This window comes from Silurus meridionalis, chromosome 21 (assembly GCF_014805685.1).
Source record: "Silurus meridionalis isolate SWU-2019-XX chromosome 21, ASM1480568v1, whole genome shotgun sequence".
NCBI lineage: Eukaryota > Metazoa > Chordata > Actinopteri > Siluriformes > Siluridae > Silurus > Silurus meridionalis.
In genome coordinates, this window is record NC_060904.1 from 17090465 (window position 1) to 17117750 (window position 27286).

Below are 27286 nucleotides of genomic sequence, written 5' to 3' on the forward strand. Positions count from 1 at the left end.
GTTTACATTCATACTGACATCTGGTAACGGTGTCTGTTGTCCCTGTTACAGGGGAAAATGAATGAAGTTCTACAACTACTACTTGTTTTTTTCCCGATCTGTATTTTTGTACATGGTGTTACAGTAAAACCCTGTGTTCCTCGACATCGGGGGCGAGAGTTTCCTCAACGGAACACTGTGCTGCCAGAAAACAGAGGAGGCCATGGAAAGAACTGGAAAGAAACAAAACACTGTTCCTCTGATTTTTATGGAGGAACAGACAACCATAAATCACACTGACCGATCGAGATGAAAGAATAATAAATTCACAGCCTTTCTGCTTCTGCAGTGTGTTTATGTGTGTGTGTGTGTGTGTGTGTGTGTGTGTGTGTGTGTGTGTGTGTATATATATATATATATATATATATATATATATATATATATATATATATATATGACCAACACTCCAGTATTATACACTATATTGCCAAAAGTTTGCGGACACCTAGTCATAAGTACGGTATGTGCTTTTTGAACATCTCTTTCCACAGTTAGTCCCAATTTGCTCTTATAGTTCCCTCCACTCTTCTGAAAAAATGTTCCAAGATGATTTTGGTATGTGCTTGTGGACATCATCAGTCACAAGGGTGTTAGTAAAACCAGGTACTGATGTAGCTCCCTCCACTCTTCTGAAAAAATGTTCCAAGATGATTTTGGTATGTGCTTGTGGACATCATCAGTCACAAGGGTGTTAGTAAAATCAGGTACTGATGTAGGCGAGGAGAGCTGGGGTGCAATTTGAGTTCCAATATATCCCAAAGGTGTTCAGTAAGGGATGAGATCAGAGCTCTATATCAGGCCACTCCAGATTCTCTCCAAACCATGTAAACCAGATCTTCATAGAGATGGCTCAGGTGACCCAATACTTTTGGCGATATAGTGTATCGACATCAGCTTCAACATTCTTCTCAAAGAACCTGGAGTGAATCTAATAATAAAATCAGTGCAGATGTCTTGCATTTTTGCAGTCCACAAATCTCACAGGTGGATGAGATCTTTCTGGAACATGTTCACTGGGATGTCTTGCAGGTTGCTATTGATTCAGGATGTGTGTGACAAACACACACAAAGCATTTCTCATGAAGATTTCCACCCAGACCACCATGCATGCATGTGAAGATTTGCATGAGGTCCTTATGAAGTGCATGTAAAGTTCCCCCTGAAACGCCTCTGTCTATGGACGGCGTCACGTGACGTCAACAAGCGAGCACGCACGCGCATCATCAACGTGACGAGGACCCGCCAGAGAATGTGTGTGTAAGTTTGTTTGTAAACTCTACAACAAAAGCCCTCTTTAGTTCAGACTCGTAGCCGCCTAGGTCACGGTTTATCCGCATTGAAACGTTTCAGAATCCAAACCGGGTTTGGATGAACTCCTGCAGTGTAACTCCCTAAACGCTAGCGGAACTGGCTAGCGGAACTAGCCGCTTATCGCTTACCATCATCCCCCTGCTCATGCTAACAGCCGTCTGGTGATTTACCGGAGATTGTAGAGACTTTATGTTCAGGTAAAACCACTGAAAACATTTTAAAGACACGTACGTTACAATATATTGAAAGTTAAAGGCGAGTCTCGCGATATCACGCAGTATCGCGATACTTTGGAAACGATATGAATGTTGGACCTACTGTAGCTGACACTTATGTTTGGGTGAATCGCAGAACCGTGAGTTCGGTACGTACTTCGATTTTTAAGTTACGGTTCACGATTTAATTTCAGTACAGTTATAGGGACGAAATGCACAAAATAAAATTGCTTGTCATTTTGTATTCACGTCGTTTATTATTCTTCACATTTGTGAACGTCAACAGTTTGCGTTGTTTGTAAAGCATTTAAATTAAAATTCCCGCTTTGTTAAAATAAAATAGACGAAAATAGATTGCAATGCACCTCTTTTATTATATCGATTAAATATAGTAATCAATTAAAAATTGATGCATTAAATTGATTAAATCAAATTACATTAATGGACAAATGAAATTAAATATTTAACATTTGAGCAATACAGAAATGTTTTATTATTTTTTTACGCTTAATATTTTATTTTCTAAAGATATGTTCATTTTATTATTCTCTTAACAAATGTCCATATTTAAGGAAGATTTTAATATCACTAGACTGTCATAAAAATGTTGGCAATGACCAAAAGCGACATCGGGTTTGCGCAGTATGAACACACACCGTTACGCCGCTAATATATATATATGTGTGTGTGTGTGTGTGTGTGTGTGTGTGTGTGTGTGTGTATGTATGTATGTATTTATCTGTGTGTGTGTGTGTGTGTGTGTGTGTGTGTGTGTGTGTATTTATTCATTATATATACATGTAGATTAATTGGTGATACGTTTCTTATCTTATTGTAGGTTTCAAACAAGACTGAGTACCAAACCACAGAATTTTCACTATGTAGCGGACCAGCCATAGTGCCCTGTTCTTTTTTCGGATTCATGGAATCATCCTGAAAGAGTTAAACCCGTCCGACCGACTGACTTTGCATCTAGAAATCGGCAAACATAGCCAAACGCGATGATGAGCGCTTCCAAGCCGGATATCCTGTGGTCCCCGCATCATGCCGACCGGTTCGTTGTGTGCGACTCCGAGCTGAGCCTGTACCGGATCGGGCCCGCTGGCGCTTCGGAGGCCAAAGGGGGCGCTCTGCAGCTGTCAGAGGAGACGGCGGCGACGCTTCTGGCCGTCAACTCGGACACGCCGTACATGAAATGCGTTGCCTGGTACCCAAAGTCTGAGCCGGAGTGTCTGCTGGCTGTGGGTCAGGCCAACGGCCGAGTGGTCCTCACTGGCCTCGGGCAGAGCCACGGCTCCAAAGGCAAGGATCTGACAGGGAAGGAGTTTGTGCCAAAGCACGCGCGCCAGTGCAACACGTTGGCGTGGAATCCCGCGGACAGCAACTGGCTCGCAGCGGGACTCGACAAGCACCGGGCAGATTTCTCCGTGCTGATCTGGGACGTTGGCGGCAGACACCCGCCCGAAGCGATGCAGGCCGAGAAGCCGCGCCTTTCCGGAGACGCCGACCCGTGTGCGGCAGCCACCAAACCGCTGTACGAGCTGGGACAAAACGACGCCTGCTTGTCTCTGTGCTGGCTGCCCCGAGACCACCCGAAACTCCTGCTGGCCGGAATGCATCGCAACCTGGCCATCTTCGACTTGCGCAACACGAGCCAGAAGACCTTTGTGAACACCAAAGCCGTTCAGGGTGTCGCGGTGGACCCGCACTTCCCCGAGCGTGTGGCGTCCTTCTTCGAGGGCCAGGTGGCCATCTGGGACCTGCGGCGATTTGAGAAGCCGGTGTTCACGCTCCCTGAGCAGGCCAAGCCCCTGACCAAAGCGGCGTGGTGTCCGACGCGCACTGGCCTCCTGGCCACCCTGACGCGCGACGCCAACGTTGTGCGCCTCTATGACATGCAGCACGCGCCCGCGGGCCCCGTTGGCTCGGATGAAAGCGAGCCCACGGTGATTGAACGCGGGGTGCAGCCAGGAGGCGACGTTGTTATAAGCAGCTTTGCCTGGCATCCGTCCACCCAGAACCGCATGGTGGTGGTGGCGCCCAACCGCTCCATGTGCGACTTCACCGTGTTTGAGCGCGTCTCGCTGGCCTGGAGCTCCTCAACGGACCTCGTCTGGGCGTGCGGGCGACACCTGTACGAGTGCGCTGAGGACGCAGGGGACGTCGCCGCCGAGAAGGACGTTGCCACTAAAATGAGGGAGCGCGCTCGATCCCGCTACGGCCACGACACCGTTCAAGTGTGGAGGAACCACTTGCTGGCCGGCGGGAATGACCCGCAGATCAGGTCCCTCTGGTACACTTTGCATTATATCCTTTACGAGACCAATAACGAGTCGCTTGTTTACTGTCGTTTTTTTCTAAGTCACTTGTAATGTTTCCTATTCGAGTATCACTTATGCAGCAGTACACCGAGGAGACGGAGCAGAGACAGCAGGGAAACAAACAGTCTCTGATCTACTCAGGCATCAAGAACATAGTCAAATCCTGCTCCGGTGAGTAGCTCATATATAAGTGAATCTGTAAATGGCATGACGACCTCGACCTCGAGACCCACGTCTCTCCCGCAGGCACGACGGAGTCACGGCGCCGCTGGAAGGGCTCGGAGAGGACGGCGGATGCGACGCAGTACCATGGCGAGGAGCGTGGCCTGGCCCTGCGGCTGTGCGGCTGGATCGGACGAGGGCCGGACGTAGACGTTGAGCCGTTTCTCAGGTCTCTTGAGCAGGAGGGCGAGTGGGAGCGAGCCGCCTCCGTTGCACTCTTCAACCTCGACATCCGCCGATCCATCCAGATCCTCCAGAAAGGCGCTCAGGCGGAAAAAGGTACCAGTTTTATTGCAGACTCCGTTTATTAAGCAGTTGATTTCGGATTACGATTCTTTGCGAGTTCCGTATTTAAAAGCGCGAGACGTAGTCCGTTTGCATCGAAATACAGGTCCGTGTTCAGCGCTGTTTGACTCGAGCAAGTGGAGAGGCGGCCGAAGAGTAGACTTTGGGCTTTCGTTTGATGGGTTCGACAAAAACAAAAACACATTGACTGGAAACGACTTTTTACACGCCTGTCCGTTTTGCGTAGACTCGAAAGTAATTGACCGAACCAATTAGAAACTCGAGGATCGTATTTTATCGCTCGGACACCCTGTTTTCAACTGTCCCGTAAATCTTACTGTTTTGGTTTCGGAGTTGAAAACAGGAGTTGAGATTCTTTTTTCTTTATTAGTTACAAAACACTTACCAAAAAGAAAATAGAGAACCGGTACGAAAAAAGGTATGCCTGAACATTTCTGGTCTCATTCGACCGTTTATGGAGACTCAGACTGAAAGACGCGGACACATTTTCACACGTTTTGAGCCTGAGTAACGTGAGTTTTCCATGTACTGTGGTGTAAAGCGAGACTACCCCGAAAAAGCCACTTTTTAAAAAAAGAAACAACGTAGTAATCTCTTTATAAGTAACGCATACTGAATCAAAAACTGTTTTGTTCAGGCGACCCGAACCTGAACGTGGTGGCCATGGCTCTGTCGGGATACACGGACGAGAAAAACTCCCTGTGGAGGGAGATGTGCGGCTCACTGAGGCTGCAGCTGAAAAAGCCCTACCTGTGCTCCATGTTCGCGTTCCTGACCAGCGAAGCGGGGGCGTACGATGGCGTGCTGGTAGGTAACGAGAAGCGCGGCAACGGGCATGGCGACCAGACGTGGCAATAAGTCTCCATTTCTCTATCTTTAAACAGTACGAGAGCCGCGTGGCCGTGAGAGACAGGGTGGCCTTCGCCTGCATGTTCCTCAACGACAACCAGGTACGAAACGTTCCCACGATGAGTTATTTTTTTAAAGTATAAGTTACTTACGTAGCATCGAAAAAAAACGTATTGTTTTACAATCAAATTAAAAAAGCATGTGATCAAGCATAAGTATATTCATTCTCGTTTTTTCTTTTTCTTTCTTCTTTCCTCCCCTTCTTTTCTTTGTTGCGCCCCAGCTGTCCCGGTACGTCGACAAGCTGACGGACGAGATGAAGGAGGCGGGAAACCTGGAGGGCATTTTGCTGACGGGCCTGACCAAGGACGGGGTGGACCTGATGGAGAGTTACGTGGACCACACGGGAGACGTGCAGACCGCCAGTTTCTGCATGCTCAGGGTAGGCAACAGGTGTAACCATCAAATGTTGGATGTTGAAGGGAAATAAAGTCAGAATTGCGAGAAAAACCTTAAGCATTTTTCAGAGACGCATCTTATTTCTATTGTATATTTAATGCTCTTTCATGAATAAAAAGTACTTATCTGATTACTTGAATCGTTAGAATAATCAGTACTACTAAATAATTACTAAAATAATCTGTATATACAGCCCTAATCTGAATATTAACCAAGAAAACAGGATAATAAGCGTGACAGAACACAGATCTACATCACACAACACTGAGCTACAGCAAGAGCAACAATTGAGAGATGCAAAACAGCATGTTAACAGTATAATTTATTCATTTAGAATCATATATTTATAAAATATATTTTATATTTATATTTATTTAACTTTATTTATATTAAATTGTTATTATAAATATTAAGACACTCTAAGAGCAAAAGTGTCACTGAGGCTCGTTGTGTGTGTGGTCAGGGATCGAGCCCTGAAGTGGTGAAGGACGCACGCGTACAGTGCTGGATCGAGAACTACCGAGACCTGCTGGACGCCTGGAGGTTCTGGCACAAGCGGGCCGAATTCGACATCCACAGGAGCAAGCTGGACCCCAGCTCCAAGCCTCTCGCTCAGGCAAGACCCTGTCTTTTGTTCACTTCTCGTAAGCTTTGCGTGAAAGCCGTCATAAGACATTTTTTGTGTTTTGCGTCTGCTCAGGTGTTTGTGAGCTGCAACTTCTGCGGGAAGTCCATATCATTCGGGTGCTCAGCCGCACCCCACCAGGGTCGCGGGTTCGGTCAGTACGGGGTCGGCGGCTCGCCCGCCAAGTCGAAGGTCACCAGCTGTCCGGGCTGCAGAAAACCCCTGCCGCGCTGCGCCCTGTGCCTCATGAACATGGGAACGCCGGCATCCTCCCGCGCAGGTAACCGCATGACCGGCACACGCTCGGTATACGAAGCCTAACGCATCTCCCGCACAACGGAACCTCGATCTTTTACTCTGCGTTAGATTTTCCGACCGAAGAGCTCCACGACGACTTGCAGCAGTCTTCTGCTTTTCGCAAATGTAGCGCTTTGTGTTCGCCGTGAAAAGGATGGCGTAGTGCTTTTTGCCGGCCGGCAGAGACTTCATTTTAAAACCAGACTCGTTAATTTAGTTTTAACTAAATTTGAAATTTGAAACCTCTAGTTTTAAATTAACCAAGTCACGGCGAAAACATTCTCCGCTTATGGAATCCATCTGAAAGTTAGAAGAGGTGCAGTTTCTCCGGTATCACCTCATTGACCGTCCGCTTGGAAACGTGGCCAAAGTTCCGAGCGGCGTCCTGATGATGTACGTCATTGGAAACGGCGTAATTACTTTAAACCATTTACAATAGTGAGGTCCAGTTGGCGGTGCGATGCTGAAACAGATCGTAGTAATGGCTACTTTTTACTTAAGTACAAGTCGGAGCTTGTAGTTCTTTACTAAGGTATAGTCAGTACTTCAACTATAAGCAGAGCCTTTTAAAACCCGAGTGTCTGTACTCTTACTCCAGTGAAGAATGCGTGTACTTTTGCCCCATCTGTCGGAGGGATACGTTGGACGTCCACCGTGCGCTTTTCTCCACGTGTGCCCCAGAGGCGTGTCAGAAACACTTTTCCAAAAGCAATCGGTACTACTGCAGTAGTAATAACGCGAGGGTCTGTACACTTTACCAAACCGGGTATTTCACTGAGGAACTTATCTGCTTTGATTTAATGTTCATTTGAGAACCAGGGACATCGTGTTCCAGGGAGTCTCAATTTTTTTATAGGTTGCTTAAATTTCTACGGGTTTTTCCTTCTTTAACCTTCATTAAACGCGCGACACCACCGAGGGTAGTTTCCAATCGACGAGGCGATAAAACACGCAGTTCTGCGGCACCAACGGAGTCGCTCTCCCCTCGGGCAGGTGCGGGGAAGTCTGACGAGAAAGCAGACCTGCCGAGAGAAAAGAAGCTGGCTCAGTTCAACAACTGGTTCACCTGGTGCCACAACTGTCGACACGGAGGCCACGCCGGTCACACGCTCAGCTGGTTCAGGTGAGAGTGCCTTTCATTTGGATCACAGGGATTAGAAAAATCAGGATTAGAAACCAGTTAGTTTGAGGGCCTGTGTGCAGGTAGACAAAAGTGCATCTAATGACCGATCAGAGCAACCACTTTTTCAATCGGGATCATTTAGGAGGAAGGTTAAACTGTCCAGGTAGGTGCGTAACCAGGCCATGACATGGTCGCACAAGTCTGTTCCCTCTTTAGCCAGCATTGTTCAGGGATGAACCCCCTTCAGAGCCAACCTGCCCACAATTTCCTTCAGTAGTGTCAAGTGTCTAGTTCTATACTTCCATCCCTCTCCTTCTCTTCCTCTTCAGAGACCACAGCGAGTGCCCTGTTTCAGCTTGTACCTGTAAATGCATGCAGTTGGACACGACCGGCAACCTGGTGCCCTCAGACAACATCTGATGGACAGCCAAAAAGCAACCACACCTCAAACTTGTTCTACAGCCTCATCACCAGCATCTTCTGTCCTGATCACAAAAAACAAAAGCAGACAATTAATAAAAAGCTTGCGTGCAGCCCAGCGCCATTCTTTGCCAAATTAAATCAAATATTTGATAACAGAAGCACACAAGCAGTTCAACCTTTTCTCTTAACAACACCACCTACTGAAAATGGACATGGAGGGACACCTCAGGACACATATTAGACTTTACTTTCTTTCATTCTTTTGGTCTTTTTTCTTTCAAAGTCACCATCAATTGGGCTACAGGACATCAACAAAGTCAGTCACATTTCATAACACATTCAAGACTATACTTAGGATGGCAACACACACCATACACATCATTCACAACCTTCCATTAAAAAAAAGATGTGCTCATTAAAAAATTGCCTGAACACACAGTATATCAAACTTCGAGAGAAAATCAGGTAAATGGGTGACCGCACGCATTTGACTAAGTGAGTTTACAGTTTATTTAACACTAAACAATGGAAAATGGTGATCTGACCCACAATTGATCATTCTCTTCTCTTTCTCTCTCAAACACACAGGCACATACTAGATGGATGTCAGAACTAGCTTTAGGATTTATCAGTGTGGATTCTAGTTTCATTGTATTAATAAATTACTTTTTTTTTTTGTAAAAATATTTAATGTCAACTCGCACTCTTTCCTACCTATTATTATATGGCTTTAGTGCTTTTATGGAATGAGTATATGTTCGAGGGCGTGCAAAGATGGTAGTGTTTGTGATCGTCTGCAATGGGCCGATTTTGTGTCCCTGTCCAGTCCTGATTGAAAAATAAATCGTTGTGCTACATGAACAGATTAAAGATCTGTGAAGTTACCGATGTTGATGCTATCAACAGTTTCCCCGGGAACATTTGAGCACCTCAACAATGTGGGAACTATACATAATTCACTGTTCGTTACTTCCTGTTACAAATAGTAGTAAATCAATAATTTTAAATCAATAAGTTTGAATCCCCGGCACCACCGAGCTGTCGCCGTAGCGGCCTTAAGCGAGGCCGTGAACCCTCGATTGCTCAGTTGTATAAATGAGATGATTGCGACTCTCCGGATGAGGGCGTATGCCGTAAACGTTATCGCCGTAAAAGTTCCCTCACTTTCTGCTAGTGCTTTGGAAAAAGTCCAGAGTAAACCGTTAACGTTATCTTCATGTCGTTTGATTATTATTTTGCTGATGTCATGGATCTGGGGTGGACGATCTCCTGCTATCAAACTCCAACCCTAATCAACGCTGGGATGAACGTTGACTGCACCCCAGGCCTCCTCACCTCACCTACATCAGTACCTGATTTTACTAACACCCTTGTGGATGAATGAATCGCCACAAAATCTAGTAGAACATGAGGACTGAATGCAGTGCGGTCGATCTCGCTCGATCTGACTGTTGCACATGTAAGAGTTCAAGACAGAGGTTTCAGTTTGAAACAAGCTTTTATTTCATACACCACATTCATGCTCTCAATAAAGTTCTGTTAATTACGGTACATGAGCGCAAGAAGCCCATCCGTTTTTACGACTTAAAAGCAACTTGCGGCGTTGACGTGGAAACAAACTGTAATGCTTCGCAGTTATACAAACGTGCCTTCGTTAAACGTGCAAAATACTTCACGAAATATTCGGAAATAACAAATAATAGACGGATGTTTGGCGACTTTTGTTTCGTGGTGTAGGACGACACGTTCGACTTGGAGTTCAGCGTTAGATTCGGTCTCGGATGGGATTTATATACAACTATATATATATATATATATATATATATATATAGTAATAAAATATAACTGCGACCCTGCAGTGCTTCTAGGATTCCAGAAAACCTCTTATAGGTGTCGCACTCGAAGCCAAACGCAATCAAACCTTTTGCGCAAAACCGCTGACAAGTCTGATTTTTTAAAAGCCTCCTTTAGTGTTTAAATAAGGAAAAAGGTACAAAATCAAAACTCCAGCAGGTTCACGCGCACTGTTTTAGGGTTGTTTTCCGTTATTGATCTGACGTTCGAAGCATGCGGTGAGTGGGTACGTGTCCATCCTCGTTGGGAGTGTATGGCGCTTAACCTAGTGTCCTCCCCCCAATAGAGGACTGGATTTTTCGGAAAGACTCGGCTCTCACGCGGTAAAGAGCTCCTGCTCCTTGTCCGTTCTGCCGACCGCATCCGGGTTGGAGAGAGGATCCAGCTCGGCCAGCAGCTCGAACCACGTGGAGCGATCTGAACAACAAACACACACATGACTGGTCAAACTAATTACGTTTGTAGCTTAAAAAAACCTTAAAATAGTAATCAAAACCTTAACCTCGGATTAAAACCTTGCACTAAAACAAGATGCGGGCCTAATACAGGATACGCTTCTGATATGGGATTCTTGGGAAAAATAAAACCAAGATTATAGTGGAGAAAAGGAACTGCTTGCGATAAGAAGTGCACCACGTCATCAGATGCAAACAAAACGGGGTCAGCGGTTATTATCAAAGACTTGACAGCTAATAAAAGGACGGGATGAATATTGAAGCTGAAGGATTTTTGCTTGGATTCTGTTAAATCTGTGGAATCCGGAGCATTTTCTCCACTGGCATTGAAAACTTTGCCCTACTTCAAAGCACATGCTCGATATTCGCTCCTGTTGTCGCAAGTTTATTCTTTAATCAATGGAAACGTGTCAGTGGACACGTATAGAGTGTGGTGTCATTGAGGAGTCGTGCACTACCTCTCGCCGTCGGTTTGGATGCGATCTGCTCGTCGCCAGCTGTTTGATCGCTCGTCCCTAAGGAGATTTGTGAATTGCCTGTGGTCCGTTCTAGAATAAAGGAGACATAAATTATTAATATATTAATATTAATATATATATATTATATATTATTTTTAATATCAAATGTTATTGTTTGTTTTTTGCATCTGATGTCGTTCGGTGTTCTAAAGTACCCGACTGCAGGTCGTGGAGGTTCCGGTCCAGGAGTTGTGACGGAAGAAAGAACGACGTCTCCTCCTCATCGGGCCGAGCCTTCGCGACCTCAGACGAGCCTTCAGCCGCGCTCTCGTCGTCCCCAAACACGTCCATCCACTCTCGCGAGAAATCAGTGTCCTCCGCCGAGCCGAGGAACTCCGTGAGCGCCGTCTCCCCGTCCACCTCCTGAGCTCCGACGCCACCTCCTGAAGATAATTTTTCAATCGCTTTGAGGAGATCGATTTTCTAGAAGGTTCAATTTCATGTATCGCTTATAACATGCTGCATACATGTCCAATAATGTACTGTTCTACCTGTCCTGTTCGCGCCCCGATTCGGATCCTCGTCCTCGACCTGAATCAGCCTGCGAAAAACACAGCGAACGCTTGTGTCAAACTGCAAACACCGAAAGGGAAACTTGGAACGATGGGAGAAAATCTCACGTGTTTTCGATGGTGGGACGCGACCCCTCGCCCCCCGTTTTCTTCTCGATTTTTTGCTTTGTCCGTTTCTTCGCTCCCTTATTGGATCCTTCGTTTTCCTGCGTGCGTGATTGGTTGAAACAAACCAAACAAACGTCAAATAGATTTCTATTAAGGATTTTCTCTGCAATTGGAGACACATGGAATGGTTCAAAATCAACAGCCTAAAGATCCCTGAAGCTACTGAGCAACTCAAGAACTTTGAGGATGGATTTGGATTGGAATTAATATTATCAGTCTGCTACAATGGCTCTAGGCCACAGTTTGCATGAACGGTTCTGTATTTAAGCGTCCGACATTCGGTGCCACCCGAATGAGGACGGGTTCTCTTACGAGTCTGGTTCCTCTCACGGTTTTCTCAGCGAGAAGGTTTTTTTCTTGCTACAGTTTGCCACAAACTTCTACAATCTTTTATAAAACTTCGTTCTTAATTAAACAGGGACGTTCTGCGAGACTCTGACCTTTTGCGCCGAGAGCTCGTTCGCCCGGCAGCCTTTGAAGCTCTCGTGAATGGCGGCCATGGTGTGAGACGTTTTCTCCCAGAAATGCAACAGGGTGGTCTGAAAAACGTCATGAGTCAAATCCGTTAAAATCGCACGTGAAAGGTTTTTCGAATCTCATCAAGACGGAGAGACGCACCTGGTAGTTAGTGAGGACGTGAGACAGCAGGTTACAGCGACTGGCTCCCAGCAAATCCACCTTCTGACAAACGTCGGTCTTCAGCTTGTCGAAGCCGGTCTTACTGACACGCACCTGAGCCTGCACCTGCATGCCGGGGGGACGAGACAAAAAAAAACCGTTTAGCAACAATTCCCTAAAGACATCGCATCTGCTGTTTCGTGTCTGTTTGGAATCAGTTACCGATCAGAAGGTCGGGAACTAAAATGATTCCTCCAGCGATTCATTACACCATTCATTAGCGAACGATTCTTCGTTGATGTACGTTTTACTTTAAAGGTCCGGTCTGTATTTTTTTGGATCGGTTTTAATTGTGCTTTACCCTTTTCTAGAGCTGGAATAAATCACAGTTTGTCCTCAGTTGCTTTGGAGCAATTCTCATATCATCCTTAATATTTGCAAACCAGTAATTACATTCTGAAAACAATTTGTACAAAATAAATTACAAGCAAAATAACAAATTCTTTGCAGTTGTAAAATGTGTCTCGTACGATAGAGGGCGCCAAACCCTCCCCCCCAAAAAAAACCACACGCCGGACCTTTAACCGTTCCGGCACCCCGACACTCTGACCGTCGTTACTCGGTAGCGTTCTGCCATAACGACTCGTACTTTGCGGAACTTCTCCATCTGCTTGTGCGTGTCGGGGTCCAGCTCCTGAGAGACGTCCTTCATCCATAGCAGAGCTCCACGGTACTCGGTCCTCGCCTGCTCCATCCTGTTCACGGTGAGCCACGTGTCTGAGATGGCCCTGTAGCGGAACGTCTCCACTTCCTGGTACAGGCGGCAGAGCGGGACGCGCAACGCCAGCCTGGAAGGGTTCGAAACCATAAGCCTTATTAGAACGACGTTTATTTTACGCAATCATTGTCGCTTTCAAACTATTAAAATTACAAACATATACATACATCAATCGCAATAATTATTTTATTACATAAGCAATAATTATGAGAGGACTGTGGCACACCGTGACTGTCCCTGTCTGACATCTCGATAATATTTCTCAATAATTAGACGATATTCTTCATATTCTGTGTGGTGGTCAGTTCACAGCAGTGCCAGACATTAATCTTTTCCAACACGTTTATTTTGATCTATTATGGGCATTTTTTGTAACTTAAATCATCTTTTGAATTAAATTCCTACATTTAATCAGTCAATAAGAATAATGAGACATGTTAGCTGTTACAAAGCAAATAAAATCTGTTATAACCGATTGTGTGTGTGTGTGTTGAAAGAAGTAGCTCGGTCAAACCCTCACCTTTGCTGAGAGGAGAAGCAGAGGGCTTTCCCCGTCGCCTGCATGATCTTCCCAGCTCGGCTTTTGTCCTGGGTTCCCTGAGAGCGCAGGAAACGTCCCAACTCGTTTTCCTCCTGAGACAGAACTGACACGGAGTAACGGCAAAGTTCATTATGTTCCTCTAACGATCTTTGGCTAAAACAGGAAAGGTATTATTTTTTATTACGCTCAATAGTGGGAGACGTGTTCAAGCCATTTGTGTTTCTTTTCTTTCTTGAAGGTAAAGTGATTTAAAAAATGCAGCTCACCATGTTTCTAAAAACCACAAAAACGCTGGCACTGGAGACAATACAATAAACATCTACTCATTTTCATTCCCCGCATTTGGCAGACTTACAACTGAGAGGTTGAGTAAATGGCCTTGCTCAAGGGCCCATCAGTGGTTGCTTTGATAGTGCTGGGATTTGAACTCATGACCGTCTGTTTCAAAGTCCAAAGCCTTAACCATTAAGCTGCCACACCTCCCTTTTCACTCCCAACGAAACGTCTCTCGGTCAGCAATTAAACATAGAGTCGAATTAAAGCAGCCCTGAATGACCCGTTACCATAGAAACGGTAATCAAACCAGGACGTTTATATGAGCACGTGATGTGTTCTAGAAAAGAAAGAAAAACACTACATACGGCAGATCCTCCTCTGGTACTGCTCGATGACTTTGAGGAGCTCCATGCATGTCCTCTGAACCGAGTGGAAAACCTGCCATGGAGAAACACAGTGCATTAAAAAAACGTGTGTCTCACGTCTCACGCAACACCTCGGTCTGTTCCCACCTCCAGTTTGGCGTCGAGGTCGGCGTCCGAGGCCACCACGTGCTCGTCCTCTTTCTTCCCCGTCACTTTAATCAGCGTCTGTTTGGTCTTCCAGAACTTCTGCTGAAACCTGTTCACCACCGAGGAGTCCTGAGTCTGGAGCAAGTGCTCGAGGTTCTCCCGGGCGTGACCGCTGTCGGAACGAACGCAAAAATACTTCATTACCTGGAAAGCGTTCGCTCTTCTTCTGTACGAGGATAACGCTCTGTCGTTAGTGAATGATATGTTCAAATACGTACCAGTGTCCACCGTCCATGTCTCCGAACGAGCTGAAAGAGGAAATGCATACGAACAGGGGAATAAATCAACACGGGCAAACATACACAATTCAGTTCTTTCTGTTACAGCACACATCTGTCTCACGGGCAAAAATGTGCATAAACAGGACGGATAATGACTGGGAAAAGTTAAATCCAGCAGGAGGACCACCTCGGGTTAAACGAAGGCAAGTTGTGTTTTTGTTCAGTTCTACAGGAAAGTAGAAACTGTTCATGAAAAAGCTTAACAACTGACTTCTTCCTCACAACGTCCATCTTTTCTTTATAAGTCTTTAAAACGTGCTTGTAAGTGTATCTGCAACCAAATAAATTTCTTCTCTGTCAGCCAATGTGGAATAAAAGAACATCTGTTAAATCCACACGAATGTATTTGAGCTTGTGCAGTTTGCTACAGATGTGGTTTGCGAGATCTGACCAGTGAGCTCTCTTATAGTCCAAACAAAGGATGTGAAAAATGCAGATGTTATTGAACGTCTGCTAGATGGCTGACTCGAAATCTGAAGCAACAGCTTTAAGCGGCATGGGTTTGAATCTAGCAAGAGCTTGCACTGGACATTTCTGCAGGACCCATATGTGATGTGACGGCTGAAATCTGATTGGATAGCAGTGCAACACTATAAAATGAAGAGAATAGACTTTTGGGAATAATGTAATACACACATTCTAACACACACACACAAACACACACAGGTATCAGGTTCAGCACTGTCAATCTACTACCTACTGCGCATGCGCATATTAACCACTAAGGCCTCTGCATTCATCATTTATTCATTCACCTGCAGTAAAACCGCTTGAGCAGCTGCACAAACACTTTCCCTTACATCTATTAATATTCCTTCACACGACCAAATGCACACTAAATTATATACTTATCTGTAGTTTATAAAATAATGAGCTTTTTCTCGCTTTGATGTTCTGCCGCATTTATATACACAAGATAAATAAACACTATTTCCGGTCCGGCATTAAACCACAAATAAATAAAAACCGTAACAGACTATAAACTAATTAATTGCTTTTTTTTTTTACCTCGTTCCTTTCAAACTGCTGTGTGTTTCTTTATCTTTATATTTTTCCTTTTTAAAGCATCTCTCCTGTTTTTCTCTCCTCCGCTTGTCCCGCTGTCAAAAGCCCAGCTGATGGCCGTGCGTCATGACGTCACGCCGACATACGTCCCCCGCCCTCTTTCAGCTGACAAGTGACTCGTGTGGAACGAATCGGTTCCTTGTTCCTTGGTCTCTTTCTCTTTCTTATACAATACAATCCTGAATCGATTCATGACACGAGTCCCATTTGGCTCTTTATATATAGAGATTTCACAGCCAAGCCAAGTTATATAATTAGAACGTATTTCATCATAATTAAAGTGAAATAAACTACCCACATCTTTGCCCCTACACACAAAACCGTGTACTACCATGTTAAATATAGTGACCGGTGAAATATTTAGTTTTTCCTGACTGTCCTCACTAACACACATCAAATCTCCTCTCATGATTCAGGGTCCTCTGAAAGAGTTAATTTGTTTTAAGAGACTATAATTTGTTTTTGTGGCCTCATTTTACAGGAAGTATGCAAAATATTATCCCCTCAAGTCAGTCACCTCGGTCATCGTTCATTATTATCTCCAGGAGGTTTATTTTAGTCCTGTTGGTTCAGGAGTCTATCTGAGCTTGAACACTGGAAGTGAGGTGGGAATGAGATTCCAGGTCTCTAACTTTATACGGGTCTAAGGATTACCAATTGACTTTTCAGAAGGCTGTAGAAAAATTACACAGAGTAAGCATGTGTTTTTTAATTGGGATTACAAGCATCTACCCAGAGGCAAAAAAAACCATCCTCACCTCCACTTCTGACACCAGGAAACTGTTAGATCCAGTTACACAAAATAAAATTAAGTTTTCTAATCTGGGTGAGATTCACGTGGCCAGGCTTATGTCCTGAAAGAACAAGCGGATGAGAGAAGAAAAGAGCCGTCGCCCTGCTGAACACCTTCTTCTCTTAAGCTTGAGAGAAAGCTGGCAAAGATCATTCAAACACACAGATTCTACTAACAAAGTCTCTCTTTATTATGACTTTGCACCAAAATGTAAATATCACACTGATGAATGATTGGCTGGGAAACAATAATGTGATAAGACAAGTATGAGTCCATGTATGGAATAGAGAAAGCACTGTGAGAACAACGAGCTGACCTTCCACGAAAGCTGGTTTAGGCAAAGTTTTGTCTGGGAACAGAAAGGAAGTTTATCTGAAGACGAGCCAAAACAAGCGATTGTGAGGGAGGTGCCAAAGGTCACAGCAAACTAAATAAAAACTCAGTTTTCCAGCAGACACAGTGACCAGCAAACATGGCCAACACAGATCATCTTCTTAGCAGACCAGGATGTCCTCTGTAGCCTTCTAATGTCTGCCTTATTAGCTGAAACAAACCAGAAAGGTTGAGTAAAAGTTCATCAGCAGCTCCCTCGTGCTCAGGCTTCTTCATGGGTCTCCCACTTTTGGTGCTCAAAATTGAAAGATACCAGGAACTTAAATTACCCCACCATAGCCATAGTACTGTTCAGGATATTGACCATTGATATCTGTCTGTCCTAGACGAGAGGAAAAAACGTCATCTGATATATTCTTATTTTACTGTGCAGTGATTTAGCAAATGGCTGCATATCATAAAGTCCCATGATTCTTATACATATTCCTATATCAGTGTGATTTTTTTTTCAGTACAGTAACATATATATAAATACATAATGTATTGTTCATTTTAATGTGAATGCATTGTTTTTCTATTTTATGTCTGCTCTTAAATTCAGAAGTTATGGACTAAAAAAAAAACTACAGTCATGTTGAAATTCATTATCAGCTCCATCAAGTACATCTGAGAGACAGCATGTGTGATTCCTCACTTGGAAAGCTGATGTGATGTTTTTTCCTCTGACACCAATAATTAAGACAAACGAGACAAGTTGATGTGTGTCCTGTCTGGAATCTAGTTAAAAACAGTTTATCAGAAAACAGATTGCATCTTGTGACACGTTACACACGGCGAAACCTTGACGTTTTGTACATGTCTAGGGCACCAGGTGGTGCCTCGTCAAGGCCTCAAGTTCCTCCCAAAACCCTTCCTCGGGTGTTAAACCGGGCGGCGTGTTCGCGACGTTATACCCGTGTGCGTTCTCGTCAACTTTGCTTCATACCGATGGGAAATTTGTCTTCTAAAATACTTTTACTGTTTTGTCAAAGTCAGTGGTGACAGATGTGCAGACAGGGCATCAGAGAGAAAAGAAGCACTTGGGGAGAATTTTCAGACGAGGTTGCTGACACGGTGTGATAAAGAACAGCTTCGTTTTCAACAAAGTGCCACAGCGTTTGTGTGTGTGTGTGTGTGTGTGTGTGTGTGTGTGTGTGTGTGTGTGTGTGCGTGCAAAACGTGTCCACTCAAAAAAAAAAACACACACCAAAAAGTCTTATATGGAATCTGTCCATCATTAGAACGGGGCGACAGACAGCAGCTTTAATGAATTCATCGTCTCGGTTAAGTTTGGATTCTGTTCTTTGCTAATTGATGTCTATGGTGTCCTAAATGTAGTCAGAGATTTAACAGGAACAGAAAAGCAAACGACAAGCATGTAGCAAAAAGCTTTGTTTGGACCAAGACGTGACTAGCATTGTACATTTTCCATCATGTGTACATTAAATGTAGTGAGACACACAGAGTGAGGGTTCAGGACTGGAGAGAACATGACTGTAGTCTTGTAGATCGCGATTATAATAAATGCACAACATAATAAACAATTACTTAGGATTTTTTTTTACTAGCATAACTGCTAGCTACAGTAGCTTGCTAGCTTGCATGTTGTTTAACACTAACACAAGAATTTCTACACGATCATTCTGAATGTTTGTTTTCAAGATGAACTTTCCATTGAAGTAACAGAATTGGAAGTGGGTACAGAATTGTATTGATGTCTTAGGGTCTTGACTGTCCTCTCGGGTATCTGTGGTCTATCCGATCATCCAGAGCGGGAGTAGGGAGCATCGCTGTGGTAGTTGTAATCCGGACAGACTTTCTGCAGCAGTCTGTAGTCCACGCTGTGGAAGGACACGTACACGCAGATGACCTTGAACGGCTTGGAGCACAGCCAGGAAACACGACTGTGGGTCTGACGATGCTCACAGCTTTTTGACGGGTCGTAGCTGCACCGCACGCCCTTTGTGCTCTGCTCCAACTTTTCTGACGCGACCCTGCAGTTAAACAGCTTCGATTCCACGGTTTCCTCGACCTCCCGCCGCCTCGGTCCGAACTCCACCGCCTCGGGGGACGGCACTAAGCCGACGCTGACGTTCCCGACGCCGGTGCTATTACACAGGAAGTGGACGCTGAAGGTTCCGTTCCCGTGGTCCACGATCTTCCCTTTGATGAGAAGTTCCAGGAAGGTGGATTTGACGCTGCAGTGGAAATCTCCCCAGCCAAACATCTTCCTCAGTTTTCCGGGTTTAAAAGCCGGACGCCTTTTGGCTTGCTGGTTTGAGGGCTGGAGGCCCTCATTGTCCACAGACCCGTCCTCTGGCTTCTGCTCGCTTCTGAGCTTCTCAAGAAAAGCTTGATGAGCGTCTGCGTTTATTAGATTTGAGGTCCAGTTGTCTGGTTCGAAGCCTCTGCCTTCTCTTTCTGTGGAAATGTGTCCTTCGACCCAAACACTCTGTCAGGAAGACAATAAAATACAATAAAAGTGTTCAATGTATTTTTACAATGTGATTTTGCACAGCGCTGCAGCAGCGTTGATTACATTTTAAGGTCAATTAAAATTTTCAGGCAATTCAACTGTATAGCTCTTCAATCTCAGGTTCAGTCAGTGCACACTACCTTGGGGCAACCACAGATAATCAACCCTGCTTTTCTTTTCTCTACCTCAGGGCACTTTTCTCATGATACAGTGCACCATGCTCCATCCAGCCTCTACCACTCTCGTCTGTTACCACCATCTCTCAAGGTACGTTAACAACATGCATCAAGACTCTTCTCTGTTCTGCACCTTGGTGGTGGAATGAAATTCCACTTGAAGCCAGAACAGCTGAGTCTCTAGCAGTCTTTGAACATCTAGAGACCTACCTTCTGCAGCAGTACTTAGCATTACGAGGAGCGTTAAAGTCAAACCGGGACTTTAAATGTTAAAGGTATAAAGATGGATGCTAGCATGGTGGTACTACACAAAGCAGTATGTTACTATTAATATTACTGATAAACGGCACACATGTCGCATGCCAGTCAGGAGACCGTTAATCTACATGGCACTTTGCTGTCACTTCCCCGTTCATGGACAGTCTGTTTGTATCTTCTACAACTCCTTGTGCTCCTGCTGACACTCAGTGACACTCCTTGACCTTTTTTTTTTTGCGGGTGACATTACAAGTTTACACACCCATTTTTTTTTACTGAAGATAGATGAAACCTGTATATGAGAGGAGGAGACTGCGATGGATCAAGCAGCTGTCAGGCGAGGATGAGGAACAGGATGACGACGAGGACATTCTGACAGCATGTGCAAGCAGAGCGATTTATTACTAAACCCGTGGATCAATACAACAAATATTGCAGTTTGTTTCTCATCTATGGCTTCGGCAGAAAACACCAGATTGAGGTCAGATAGGAGACAGCTCCGGAACAAAACTGTGAGGTCATCACATGTCCTGTACTCCATTACAGTAGTAGTAAAGTGTGTGTGTGTGTGTGTGTGTGTGTGTGTGTGTGTGTGTGTGTGTGTGTGTGTGTGTGTGTGTGTTACATTTAATGGAATGCTGAATAGAGGACAAATAAACAGTGTGTCAGTGTGGTGCTGTTCAGAAAGCTTTGCTCAAACAAGGAACTGAAATGAGGAATAAACCAAAACCAAAACCAAATGCAATTCCTTCCTTCCTTCCTTCCTTCCTTCCTTCCTTCCTTCCTTCTTCCTTCCTTCCTTCCTTCCTTCCTTCCTTCCTTCCTTCCTTCTTCCTTCCTTCCTTCCTTCCTTCTTCCTTCCTTCCTTCCTTCCTTCCTTCCTTCCTTCCTTCCTTCCTTTCTTTCTTTCTATTATTTTCTTCCTTCCTTCCTTCCTTTCTTTCTTTCTTTCTTTCTTTCTTTCTTCCTTTCTTCCTTTCTTCCTTCCTTCCTTCCTTCCTTCCTTCCTTCCTTCCTCTTTTCCTTTCGATTATTTCCTTCCTTTCTTTCCTTCCTTCCTTCCTTCCTTCCTTCACCCCCACCCCACTTTCTCTCTTTTTTTTTAAATTTGAATAAACATATCATCCAGAGAAAGCCCTTGGGATGGAGTAGAGAGAAACAGTGCAGAGTTTCACCTCCCTAAAGACTTCCTTTAATGAAACTGTTTAAAACACAATTAACAAAAAAAATCACCAACAATCTCTTTTTCCTAACTCTCTCTCTCTCTCTCTCTCTCTCTCTCTCTCTCTCTCTCTCTCTCTCTCTCTCTCTCTCTCTCTCTCTCTCTCTTTCAGCTACATGCTTGTCTCTGTACTGTAATCCTCGCCCCTCTCTCGCTCGAGTGCTGTGACACATAATTAAAGTTTCATTGTCACTTCACTGGAAACAATCAGAGAAGTGACTCTCACAAATCATTATCGTTTTCTTTCAACTTTTATTCACCATGTGTTCGTTAATCAAATCTTTTTGAACAGTCAGACAGAGAACCCAATTCTAAGAAGCAGGTTATAAACTGATTCATTCATATGAAACCATTATGAATGGTTTTGGTGAAAAGTTCTACTCCTGCGCAGAACCCAAAGAAAGACAAGTAAAGCATTAAAATCAGGTCTAAAGCGGCTGTGAGCTGTGATATGCATTTGTACTACAAGACATCTCTTTTATCTTAAACACACACACACACACACACACACACACACACACACACACACACACACACACACACACACACACACACACACACACATCTGGAATGATGTTGGAGTGTGACATGCAGCTGTCAGCACCAAAAAATGACGGCTGGTTCTCACATTTGTGATCGAGTCTTAAGGCTTAATTTAGTTTTAATTCGTGATGATGAAAATAAAGGTTCTGACGTTCTGAATGTTCTCAGTGTGATTTATGCAGAACCTGATCAATCACGTGTCAAACGTTACGAATATCTGACTTTACTATTTCAAAAAGTCTACAAACACAGTTTTCTCTCATTTCAGTGCAAGTGTGTCATATAGCACAAGGTTTTAGAAAAAGAAACTAAATATAGCACATATTTGTTTATTAAAATAACCATAATAATAAAGATCTTTTGTAAGTTTCAAGTTTGACACGTGAAAACTGTTAGTGAAAAACTGTGCTATAAAGAGCCTCAAAAGGTTCTGTGTGGTTTCTTTAAAGCATCAGTCCCCAAGATAGATAGATAGATAGATAGATAGATAGATAGATAGATAGATAGATAGATAGATAGATAGATAGATAGATAGATAGACAGACAAACAGACAGACAGACATTTAGACGTCTGTCTGTCTGTCTGTTCGTCTGTCTGTCTGTCTGTCAGTTCGACTGACTTATCCATCCATCCATCCATCCATCCATCCATCCATGGCTTTCTACTTTTTTTTTTTTTTTTTCATATATTTCTTTTTCTTGGCTGCTATAACACATAAATCTTATCTTACCTTATCTTATATATATATATATATATATATATATATATATATATATATATATATATATATAAAAATTCAATTAAAAAAATGCCCTTCATTTCTATTCCTGTTTCTACTTTCTGAGACCGACTTGTTTTCTTTTTTGATGTGTGCCAAATATTTTAACCATAAGTTTTGTCATAAATCACAGTGGCTGGGGTTCAAATGATAACACATGAATCCCTAATATAACTGTAAATTCAGCTCTGGATAATTATTATTGTATATAATTGTAAATTCATAGCCTATATTTTACATATTAATTCATAGAGACTATGTATAACTTTTAAATTAACTACTGTAAATTCATATCCCATACTCTCTAAATATGTTACACACATCTACATCTATCCATCTATCTAATCTAATCTAATCTAACCTTAATCAATTATCAATTACAGTGAGTTATTAGGTCGAAATAAAGACAGTCATAACTCATTTCCACATCGTGTGGTTCAGAACTTTCTGTACAAATCTGTCTGAAAGCAGAGCAGATGAGCAGAGATGTCTGTGGAGCAGAACCTCAAACAAACTCCAAACCTGCAAACACGAAATAAAAACAAATTTCTCACCCTGTATACAGCAGGAACAGCGATCCACAGCAGGATGCAAACGGAGAACATCCTGGAACACACACATACACACACACACAAACATATACACACATACACATACATACACCAACTTTACCTCTCAGCTTCTTCACATGAGCACAGATACAGACTGACTGACACACACATACACACACTCACACCCTCTCTCTCTCACACACACACACACACACACACACACACACACACACACACACAAATCTCTGAGCATAAGAAATCAGCATGTACACAGGAGCTGTGTGTGAGTGAGAGGTACAGTACTCCAGATGTGGGAGTGGAATCACATCACAGCTGGAGTGCAAGTATGTCAATAACAACACCTTAATTGCTCATCAGTGGTTGCCAAATTTCCAGATTTTCAACCAATATGTTATATTAAAACTACAGAACAGTTTGGGAACCTTTACTACCTCTGTTTATTATTTTGCAGATTGAGGTTGCATTATCAGTTGCAGTCAGGTTTATGGTTGATAGAGAGTGAAAACACGGCACAATCTGGCAACTTTGATTACTGTAAAGTAACCGTAAATAGACTGTAGATATGTATAGAGAGATCTGCAGTATAACAGGGTTTACAAGCGAAGCCAAAATGTCTCTGAGGCCCCCCAGTGGTTGACTGCAGTGCAATATTTATACCCCGTCCATTCTCTGAAACATTCCTTCTCTTGAATAATTTTTTGAAATATAAATATTTGTCATTTTATAACCCCCATATGACCTTGAAATTCCTGCCCCTAGTAGTTTTGCTTTTGTATAAATGCACCTACAGGAGTTATATGATGATGAAAGGGCATGGCTGTTATCCAAAACGACTTAAAATGATCTCATTCATACAATTGAGCAGTTATGGAATTAAGGGCCTTGCTTAGGGGCCCAGGAGTGGCAGCTTGGTGTGGCTTTGATTTGAACTCACAACCTACAGATCCAAAGTCCAAATAACTATTCAAGAAATAAATATTCTATATACTGTATATTGTGAAGGAGCGCTTACTTTTATCATTGGAACCACCAGTAAAAAACATGGCAGAAGATTGACATTAGTGTCTCACTTCTAATTTATTTCATGAATTGGCCTATGGGTGTGAAGTCTTGCAATTCATTTAAGTAATTTCTGCTCCAGTAATCTGATCCATCATTCTTTCTCTGGTATGGTCTTGCACCTTCCTGCCCCCTTGGTGCATGTTTTCCTTGCATCTTGTTTCTGCACCATTTTGAGGAAAAAAATAGTCATTTTGAATTTGATGGCTATAACACAGCTCAAAAAAAGTTGGGATAGAGTCTGGTAAAAACGTCAGTGTTGTAACAGTCGGAGAAACATTTTGCGACAATTTAGGTTCAGCAATCGTTGTGGAACACACAAGTTGTGGAACAATTTCAGAATAATGTTCTTCAACATAAAATTGCATAACAGTGGAACATCTTATCATTTACAGTAGATATCATCAAATGTTTAAAAGAATCTGAAGAAATGGCAAAAAACAAAAAATACAACAAAGGAAACCCAGAACTGATGAACAGCTAGAATCCTGTATCAGACACGTACGGGACAACATTTCTCTCCCAAACTTCAGCAACTGGTCTCCTCAGTTCACTGATGTATATGGACAGAAGACGCCATGCTATTGCTTTTTTTTTTTTAGATGTGTCAAATCAAAATGTTGAATATTATATGAATTTAAAAGATTTGCAGATCATTGCATTCTGTTTTTATTATGCTGCACAGTGTCCAACCTTTTCCAAATTTGAGTGGTATTTAGATAATTGAAACAGATCTACAGATCCATAGGCTTCCTGATCATCTCAAGTCATGTTTTTGCTTTGCAGACCTCGAGTTTGTCATCTGTCATTGCCTCAGGTCATATTTAAGTATAAACTACACTCAGTACTATTTCCTGAATTGAATCAGTATGTATATTTCTAAATGCAGACTAGTTGGAGCTCCTCCCACTCTTGGTGGTAAAGCGATGTAAATGATCTGCCCTGAAGCACAGCACAATGCTCAATCCGGGTTCATTCGACAGTGAGGATTTTTTCTTCCTTACCATTTTCCCCCAGTTTGGTTTTGCTACTTCCTGCCGTCTCTGCGTCCTGTTGCGCAACACAAACGATGCATTTAGAGGAAATCGCTCTCGGCCCTTTTCCACATACCTAAACTCACACTTGCTTACGGTTGGCTAGTGTCACTGTGATTGACAGGAGAATCAAAGTAAGCTCCTCCCACCTTGAGAGCACAACCAATTACAGGGATGATATTTTGTTGATGTAAGTTCTTAGTAGTTCTCATCTCAGTGGTTATTTTTTAAAACAATGATTCATCCAAAGACACTTTTTTTTGCCACACACACACACACACACACACACACACACACACACACACACATGCACACACACTCCTGCTTTCCTTTATTTACCCATAATTCCTCAGATACAGAAACGGTACAAAAAAAGCACTAAAACTTATTGGAATTTCTTACAACATAAAATTTCAACACAGATCAGATACCACTTCATTTATATGTCATCATTTTCACCATTAAAAAATACAAAAAAGTAAATACACACTTCATTAATACGAAATAATAATAAAAAAAAACAACAAAAAAAAACAACCCAGAATCATTATTTACACATTACACAAATAAGGAAGTGAGAGTTCATGCTTCATCAGCCGCTTGATGTCTGAGCATCTCACAGCTTCAGCCTTGAGAGATCATACATGAGGAACGGAAAAAAAATTAAAATCACACTTGCACGTATTAATACTGAGTGTTTAACCTTTTATATGAGTCGTTCATCATTTGGGCTTTGGAGAACGCATCGAATTTGTTGAAAAAGGTATTTTCATTAGCCATCAGACAATAAATATTTCTATACGTATATAGCAAGTGAACTTTAATATCATATAGTTTTATTTTAATATTACAGATTGAAAGCAGCAATTTGTGACGTCAACTATTTATCACTTACAGAAAACGTTTTCTTGTAAATTCTAATGATACCCGCTTTTGTCATGAAACACCTACAATCGTCACGATCGTACGTCGTCTTTGGGGATAAAAAGAAAGAGAGAGAGAGAGAGAGAGAGAGAGAGAGAGAGAGAGAGAGAGAGAGAGAGAGAGAGAAAGCGAGAGGGAGAGAGAGAGAGAGAGAGAGAGAGAGAGAGAGAGAGAGAGAGAGAGAGAGAGAGAGAGAGAGAGAGATATCTTGGAACACTTTCTATGAAGGCCAGATCCGATAAATACACTCCTTATAACATGTTATAATGCATCAAATGAAGTAGCTGTAGACATTGTTAATTAAAAAGACAGTACCTCAGATGTTCACACAGTGTTCTACACACATCCACTATACGGTCAAAAGTTTTCGGACAACTGACCAAAAGCTTCCTTGTCCTTTTTTTGAACTTTCCATTGGATACTGATAAGTTCCACTCTTCTGGGAAGATGTTCCACCAGATTTTGTGAAGATTTTGTGGAGATTCATTCATTGTCGTGCCGGAACATTTTTCAGTTAAAGGAAATATTTTCATGCTGCCACATCCAATTTCAATTGTGTGCCTCCAAGTTTGAGAAAAAAAATACATATGGCTGGAAAAGTCAGGTGTCCTAATACTTTTGACCAAACAGCATATATAGTGTATATACATGCCGTAAACTTCCTGTTGATGATACATGGGATTTTAAAAAACTACCCATCTATAAAATATGTGTTCATGTGACCTTGACAGAAAGTGTTACGCATTATATATATATGCATTATTTTATATTCTTCCTTTTCGTTTTATATTTTTTAAGCTCTGTATAAAAGCCAAAAATAGCAGGTTATTATACTTTTCATATTATTCATAATGATGTGAATATTTCCTACATTTCATTGCACCACAAAGGGCTGGAACACAAGGTCATCACACCATCAGACTCTCAGCACTGAACTCAACCCACGAGGGATGAGGAAATATTCAAAAAATAAAAAAATTTCATCATGATCAGAAGATGGAAAGAAAAGTACGATCTATCGATGCACATGATTGGAAAAGAAAATGCAAATAAAGTTTTCAGGTTTGAAAAAGTCAGAGAAATCCCATCCAAGTTCTCATCACGCTCAGCGTCCTCCTACGTTCCCTCACTGGTTTCGTTTTTTTTTTTTTTGCAATGTAACTCTCAAATCTGATAAACCCTGACTTGAATGCATATCATGCTGCACTAATATAGTGCAATAACGTGGGAATGAGGATAAGACGAGACGC

At 42.8% G+C, this 27286-nt stretch overlaps 3 protein-coding genes across 7 annotated transcripts; 1 reads left to right on the forward strand and 2 right to left on the reverse strand.

The window, feature by feature from the left end:
* The first annotated feature begins 1200 nt into the window (after positions 1 to 1200).
* On the forward strand, positions 1201 to 8300 carry mios (missing oocyte, meiosis regulator, homolog (Drosophila)). Of its 5 annotated transcripts, none has more exons than XM_046833503.1 (11): positions 1201 to 1290; positions 2404 to 3872; positions 3959 to 4057; positions 4133 to 4387; positions 5052 to 5221; positions 5299 to 5364; positions 5547 to 5705; positions 6186 to 6338; positions 6423 to 6627; positions 7569 to 7767; positions 8097 to 8300. In XM_046833503.1, the coding sequence occupies exons 2-11, from the start codon at positions 2567 to 2569 to the stop codon at positions 8185 to 8187; spliced, it is 2703 nt and encodes a 900-aa protein (XP_046689459.1). In that variant the 5' UTR covers positions 1201 to 1290; positions 2404 to 2566; the 3' UTR covers positions 8188 to 8300. The 5 variants fall into 5 exon arrangements, with proteins under 5 accessions (XP_046689459.1, XP_046689456.1, XP_046689460.1 ...); XM_046833500.1 differs by having other exon boundaries at positions 1218 to 1547; XM_046833504.1 differs by having other exon boundaries at positions 1219 to 1547; positions 7638 to 7767.
* Positions 8301 to 8465: 165 nt separating this feature from the next.
* ica1 (islet cell autoantigen 1) lies at positions 8466 to 15899 on the reverse strand. Its single transcript, XM_046833505.1, has 13 exons — positions 15772 to 15899; positions 14701 to 14730; positions 14423 to 14594; positions 14276 to 14348; positions 13614 to 13737; positions 12965 to 13163; positions 12316 to 12441; positions 12138 to 12236; positions 11638 to 11735; positions 11509 to 11558; positions 11173 to 11400; positions 10958 to 11047; positions 8466 to 10461 (listed from the first exon to the last, which is right to left on the reverse strand). The coding sequence occupies exons 2-13, from the start codon at positions 14715 to 14717 to the stop codon at positions 10361 to 10363; spliced, it is 1377 nt and encodes a 458-aa protein (XP_046689461.1). The 5' UTR covers positions 14718 to 14730; positions 15772 to 15899; the 3' UTR covers positions 8466 to 10360.
* Positions 15900 to 18244: 2345 nt separating this feature from the next.
* Positions 18245 to 23147, reverse strand: LOC124375447 (neurexophilin-1). The gene is made up of 2 exons (XM_046833805.1): positions 23002 to 23147; positions 18245 to 19445 (listed from the first exon to the last, which is right to left on the reverse strand). Exons 1-2 carry the CDS (start codon positions 23104 to 23106, stop codon positions 18756 to 18758), a joined length of 795 nt encoding a protein of 264 aa, XP_046689761.1. The 5' UTR covers positions 23107 to 23147; the 3' UTR covers positions 18245 to 18755.
* Positions 23148 to 27286: the final 4139 nt, after the last annotated feature.